This window comes from Cariama cristata, unplaced genomic scaffold (genome assembly GCF_000690535.1).
Source record: "Cariama cristata isolate BGI_N322 unplaced genomic scaffold, ASM69053v1 scaffold10609, whole genome shotgun sequence".
Lineage (NCBI taxonomy): Eukaryota > Metazoa > Chordata > Aves > Cariamiformes > Cariamidae > Cariama > Cariama cristata.
The window spans coordinates 35,885-42,618 of NW_009635335.1; the positions used below are offsets into that span (position 1 = coordinate 35,885).

Consider the following 6,734-nt stretch of genomic DNA (forward strand, 5'->3'; position numbering starts at 1 on the left):
ATTGTCCCCCTTTTGCTCAGCATTCATTGGACCTTACTAGAATGCTGCAGCTGCTTTTGCGTCCACTAATACAAGACAGACACTGACAAACTGGAGCGGCTCAGCAAAGGCCACCGGCCACCAGCCACCAAGGTAGTCAGAAGGCTGGAGCACTTACCTTATGAGGAGAGGCTGAGACAACTGCACTTGGTCAGCCTGGAAAAGCAAGGATTTTCTGGATGCCTCATAACAGCCTGGCAATACTTAGGAGGAGGCTACCTAGAGGATGAGACTGGGTTCTTCAGTGTTGCATGGTGGGAGGATGAGGCAACAGATATGTGTTGAAACAAGAGGGATTCTGTCTGGACATAATGAAAAACTGCTTCACCACAAGGACAGCTGAGCAGTGGCTGCTTCGAGAAGCTGTGCGGTCTCCATCCTTCAATTTTTTTGACATGTAACTAGATAAAGCCTTAAGCAGGCTGCTCTGACCTTAGTTGTCCCTGCTTTGGACAGGAGACTGGACTAGATGACCTCCATAGGTCCCTTCAACCTGAATTATCCTATGACTAGAACTTTAACAATGCAGGTAACATTTTAGAGGGAGTAAAAAACCAAACCAGTTCACTGCTAGGTTCAGTACACTATATGTTTGCCTAGTATACCATACAAAATGCTTAAAAATTGATTATTTAAAGTGAGACCTTATAGGCCTGTTGTGAAGATTTTGGGACATAGATTGCGATAGGATAGAAATTTCACTTTGATAAAGTTCTATTAATTATTCTGATCTTCCAACTTATGTTTGTGTTCCTTATTTTTAAGGCGGAGTCCTAGACTACGTCATGAAATTCGTAAACCACGACACTCATCTGTAGATAACCTTACAAATGAGATTAGTTATATTACTGAAACAGAGGATGTTTTTTATACATATAAGGGCTCTCCAACATCAAAGGACAGTGATTCGGAGTTCTCTCAGAATCGTAGTCCACAGAGGAGGTAAGGACTTCTGCAAACAATTCATTGCCTATTTTGATTTTTTTAAAGAACACCAAACAAAAAACCAAACAGCTTTAGTATAAAACAATCATCGTCAGATATGATATTGAAATGAGTTCAAACAGTGTTGTGCTTACGAAAGCTTTATTTTGACAAATTGCTAAACTGCAAATGCCATGATACAGAATGACGAGTTGAAAACAAACCAACCTTTCATCCATAAACAATTCTCAGTGGTTGAGTTCGCAGTAAAATTAGAGAAACTATTAAGGCATGCGTGTTCATATCTGTAATATCCTGTTTCCTAGTAGCTTCTGCAACCTTTTCCTACTTGTATTAAACTCTTCCTTTTCTGAGGAAGAAGACTTATTGAACTCTTAAGAGTTTACTTATGTTCCACATCATCAGCTCAGCATCATCAGTTGAAAGTAGTACTGCATTTGAGTAAACACAGGAACATCATAATACTGGCAGTCATCCATCTTTTTCTTCCTCAGAGGAACTGTAGATTGCTAGTCTAAAGGCAATGTCTGCTTTTTACCTTGAGGCATTTTTGCTGTATTTCTTGAGGACCAACTTTGTTCTCCACTGCAGCGGTCTAGCCACTGCTAGGTTTGCTTCCAGGGCTTGAAGCACCTATCTTTGTGCACTGACTATTTGTTTGTTTATATATTACATTTTATGTGTGGCTTCACTCCCATCTTACAGAGGTATTTCTTAATGAGTAACTTCAAGTTAACACAATATTAACTTCAGAAATAATGTACAAAGTCATTACTTGTTCAGTCTGGAAAACAGAGGTACTTAAAACTTTCAGCTGGGGAGAATACTATATATTAAAATGCAGGTTTCTTTGTAATGTTATGAAAGGAAAATGATTTCTGGTGATCTCTAGTAACTTCAGGGCAAGATGTGTTTTGAGAAGCAAGGTATTAATGGAAACTGATAGGACTCACCTACCTCTGTGATAGTGTGCAGCTACTAACTGTAACTTTAAACTCTGGATTTAAACTGTTATCTTCAAATTTTAATACAATAATATTTTTACTACATTACAGCAGAGAGGTTTCTATGAAAGAAGGAAAAAATTAACACGTTGTATGCGTATTTGGAGTTTGTCACTGTGGTGTTTTAAATTGTTTTTCTGTTTTTCTGACTGGAATTCAGATGAACCTTACTACTAGTAGTGTCATGATAATACATAAAAGTCATGCCTTTAGATGTTGTGAATAGTCCTAGATAGGAAGCCATGTCTTTCCTGTGTTTTTAACATTTACAGATTATACACTTTTAGAAGTATTTTCTGAGTAAAAATAATGAGAGGCAGACCATAAGAGGAGATGATGAGGGTAGAATCTGTAGACAGAAAACTAAGTTGCCACACTGTGTTCTGTGACTGGTGGACTGTGTCCTGCCAGTTAGTATGTTGATGGGTTTTTTCTTTTATTTTCCTTTTTCTTTTCTTCCCCTGTAGTTTTTTTCCTTTCCTTCCTGTTTCACCTGTCCTATGCCTACTGAGAATGGAGTGGGAAAGCCTGCTTTTATGCTGTTTCTCAGACAGTGAAAATAAGATGTTCTAAATTTGAAAATAGCACGACTCTGCTGTTTCTGAGTAATATCATTCACTGTGGAGATTACTGTTACTACCTTATATAAATCAGATTTTCTACATGTCTTATCCCCAACGTATTCTTGGTTTCTTGGGTATGTTTATAATATTTGATACTCTGTAGGTAACTGAAAAAATGCTTGAATAAATCTGATGAATTTAAATTCGAAGTATGTATTTTGGAAGGAGACTGCAACACATAGAATGAATGGTGCTTTGCTGTACTGACTGTTAAACTTTCATCAAGTAAAATGGTCATTAATACTTTGCTTTTTAACAATAACTATACAAATCAGAAAAATGTTTCTCCTCTACACTGAAGCTTTCAACAGTTTATGTTAGTCCACGTTCAAATTTTTCTTCTTTTATATTCTTACAGTAGTAAGTCATTACTTGCCTCACTCCCTTTGTTGAAAGATGTAAAGTAAAATTAGGTATATATGTGTAGTAAAATCTTTCTTTCCCTGAATGCTTTATTGAAAGAGGGAATTTTACCCTATCAGATAAATCTGTTTTATAAGAAAAAAGTTTAACTTGCCTGGCTTCAGTATTAAATATGGACACTTGTCCTGGACTTTTGCCACACTTCATGAATATTTAGATATTAACTATAAAACAACTTGCAGTCTACTGATAAATCTATTAAAGCCAACTTACCCATTTTTGCCATGCTGGTCTTTAGCAGATTTGAATTCACATAATTGAAACATTTTATGGAAAAAAAAAGATTTGCAATTTCACTATTTCTTTTTCATTAGAGGAGAGCCAAGAGTAGCTTCTCATAGTCCTGCTAATATACACTGTCTTTAGAGGGCTCTTTTTTACTGCCTAGCCTGCTGTCTGAGACTATTAAAATAGGTGTTAGTTATTGCTAATTATAACTAATGAATAGCTTTGATATGAAAAAAAAAATCTGAAACAGTTTTGGAGAGCTACTAGCAAACAACTGTAAGATGCTGATTTTTAATTGTTTAATTGGTATGTGTGGGACCTCAAATCTTAATTATAAACATACAACTGCTTGATTTTTGTAAACTAAGTATCTTCACATCCATTTCAGTTACTGTATCTGAAGCTCAAGACTGTGCAAGCTTCTCTATTTTTCAGGCTGCCATCAACATTTCAGGGTTGGGGGATGGTTTTCACCTGTTTCACTTCAGCCCTTGGTTAATGTCTTAAGTCCTCTTTGTCAAAACAAGTGGTCCAAGGCAGACGTACCTTCAAACTGATCTGTTGTGATATAGTGCTTTGAGACAAATACAAAGATAAAACTCGTATAACAAGACTTGCTGTGTACCTAATCCTACCAAGGCCTGTTTGGAACCTTGGTGGGTATCAGAACTTGTAGAAGCCAGCACTGCTGGCAGAGTATGTACACCTGCTTTTATTTCCCTATACATCTTTTTTTTTTTCCTTCTGATAATACCAAGTATAATTATTTGCTTAATTACCGGTTTTCTTCCTTTCTGTGTTTACTCACTTAAAGGAATCAATCAAGTTCTATTTTCTTTCTATAAAACAGTACACAATTTAGAAAACAAATTATGTGGAACAGCCTTTAGTTTAGAGAGCGTAAAACATAGCAGTTGTTAGCATTTGCTCTTCCATTTCTTTAAATATCACTGTGTCAACACCTAGAGCTATGTTTACTGTTAAATACTTTAAATGAGCATGCTGGAGATGAGGGTCAAGAATATTTTGTCATTTATTATGTTGTTTTTCTGAAGAACGCAGTGATTATTTTAAAATGTACTTTGTGTGAATGTTCTACCTTCTAACTGAAATTTATGAGGTATATCCTACAGGCTGTGACTGGAAAAAGGAAAATTAGAAAATGGAGCAAAGCGTGCACATAGGTGAACTATAGAAAGCCAAGGCAAGCTTATGAGTCTTATGTTTGTTGTAGCTAGACTGCTTCTGCTACCCAAATTATCTAAGGTACTTTCACATTCAGGTACAATTTGAGGCTCAGACATAGTGAAAAGAAGCAATTTTTCTGCCTCAGATTAGTGTCTGCAGAAAAGATTGGAGCTGTCTATTACATATGTATTATAGACAAAAAATTGCTCTAATCCGAAATTAACGTATATTAAATAGAGCTTTATTCACAGGGCATGAATAGGTTTGCCTATCTAAGCCAACTATCTCAAATCACAGCTGCATACAAAACCTGTCGTCAAAGACAGTGCTGAAGAGGACTTCAAGAGGACTTTTGTTTAGCCCAGGGCTCCCCAGCCTTTGTGAAGAAAGCCTCCCCTGTCAGTTCTTTCTCCTCTTTGTTGCCCTGCTGCTGTGCATCTCATCTGACTGCTACTGCCACTGAAAAATTAACACTAACGCAGGCACGGAACCCACACTGAGCCTTCCGGAGTCTCATAGGTTGCTTTCTGTGTTATACCACACTTTGTTATGGCTGTGCCTCACCAATTCAGAACAGGTAATCCAGTCTATCTTGTGACTATATGTTGTACTCACTCTGTCACTATATTGATCCCCTGCCTACATGCATATGCACATGATACTACTATTATTTTGTTTTTACAATGATTTCAAGAATAATATTGAGATAAAACATACTAATTAGTAAGTACACTTGTTTGATAACTGTTTTTCAGTTAAAATTGGCTTTCCCTAGTCTTGACTTCAGCTTCCCTGAAGATGTTTTTCTTGAGATTTGCATTTTCTTCATTGAAGCACTACTGCTACTGACTTAGTACGTTTGTTATTTTAAGCAGAGAAGAAAATTTCTCTCTGTTCTATGAGGTTACATATCTTTTCTTCAGATATTCTTAAACATTGAGATATGCATTAGGGAAGAGTTATGAATACGAAGTCTTTTGAATTTCCTTTAAGACAGAAGATAAGTTAAATTTTATAATATATTTATATATTTCATTGACTTATTATTTCTAAAGTTATCTCTGTGGAAAAACTGCTTTAATTTGGGATTTTTTTTCAAAGCTGTGTCATACCAACAGACTACCTGGCATAAACCCATCCTGACCATCTGCTATCCTGATAGGTATCCTGGATAGAGTTCCTGAAAGAGGTTGTCATTGAGAAAAATGTTTCCCTTTTAGTGTAACAGATTTAAACCACAGCTGGTTATTTTTAAAGGCAGGCTGATGGACTTGTGCAGGGAATTCTTTTTTATTTCAGTTTTTCCTTTTTTTAGCCTGGTATAGTACCTGAAGATAACCAATGTTGCAGTGAGTCTTGATAAAGGAACCACTACAGTTTCCAGATTTGGAATAAGGAAAACCTCACTGGTGTAGAGGAACACATCATGAATCATGGTTACCGATTTGCCTTACCAATTTGCCGACACTAATGCAGTCTGTGTGCTATTGTGTCATTTAAGGGCAAAAGGCTACAGTGAAAATGAAGTGGTCATATTGAAGAATGTGGCATTGTTTCAGGACCAAGTTGGAAAATTCCAAAATATCTTTGACCTAAGCAATAACCTTCAAATCTAAGTTGGCTTTAACTGGAGGAGTAGACTACGTTTTGGAATCATGTACTCTGACATGCCTGATCTTGTATCAAATGTTAGATTTTCTTAAAAGACTGCACTGTCCATCCCCAGTGCAAGTTCTGTTTCTCAGTATTGATAACTTTAAAAAAAAAAAAATATATTAAAATGTAACTTAATGCTTATCACACCCAGTAGTTCGTGTGTAGGATTCTTCACCAATGAGCTGTTACAAGAAGAGAAAAAAAAACAAACTTCAAAGGAACTAGCTTACCCTTTACCTTCAAGTAAATAAGTGAAAATTTAATGTTCAAGTATTTGTTGTAAATTAAAAATCTGTAGATTTAAATGTTTTGGTAATATGCATTTTAAACATTTGGTGAAGCCAAGGTCCAAGGTTTGCTGTGAAAACATAGACATGTAACCAAGTAGTGTTTAAGGAGCTTTGAACTTTAATTTTCCCTGTATGATCCTTTCCTTTTTCTCAAGCATCTTGTGGTGCCTGAGGTATGATACAGATGTTCACACTTCAGAGCAATGAGAAATGTAAGTGAATGAATGAATAAAATGAAAACTACTGTGGTGTTTAATGCTTTTAACCTCCAAGAACCCAGCTGCGGGAAGCTGCATGGTTTTCACCATGCATGGAAAGGGAAGAGTATCCTCCACTCT

At 36.2% G+C, this 6,734-nt stretch overlaps 1 protein-coding gene across 2 annotated transcripts in view; it reads left to right on the forward strand.

Annotated features, from left to right (window-relative positions):
• The window catches only part of PTPN3 (protein tyrosine phosphatase, non-receptor type 3), a 71,497-nt gene that overhangs the window by 25,609 nt on the left and 39,154 nt on the right, over positions 1-6,734 (forward strand). For both annotated transcript variants that reach the window (XM_009707505.1, XM_009707506.1), the window contains one exon: positions 805-981. In XM_009707505.1, the coding sequence (XP_009705807.1) occupies positions 805-981 (177 nt within the window). The remainder of the gene's footprint in view (positions 1-804; positions 982-6,734) is intronic.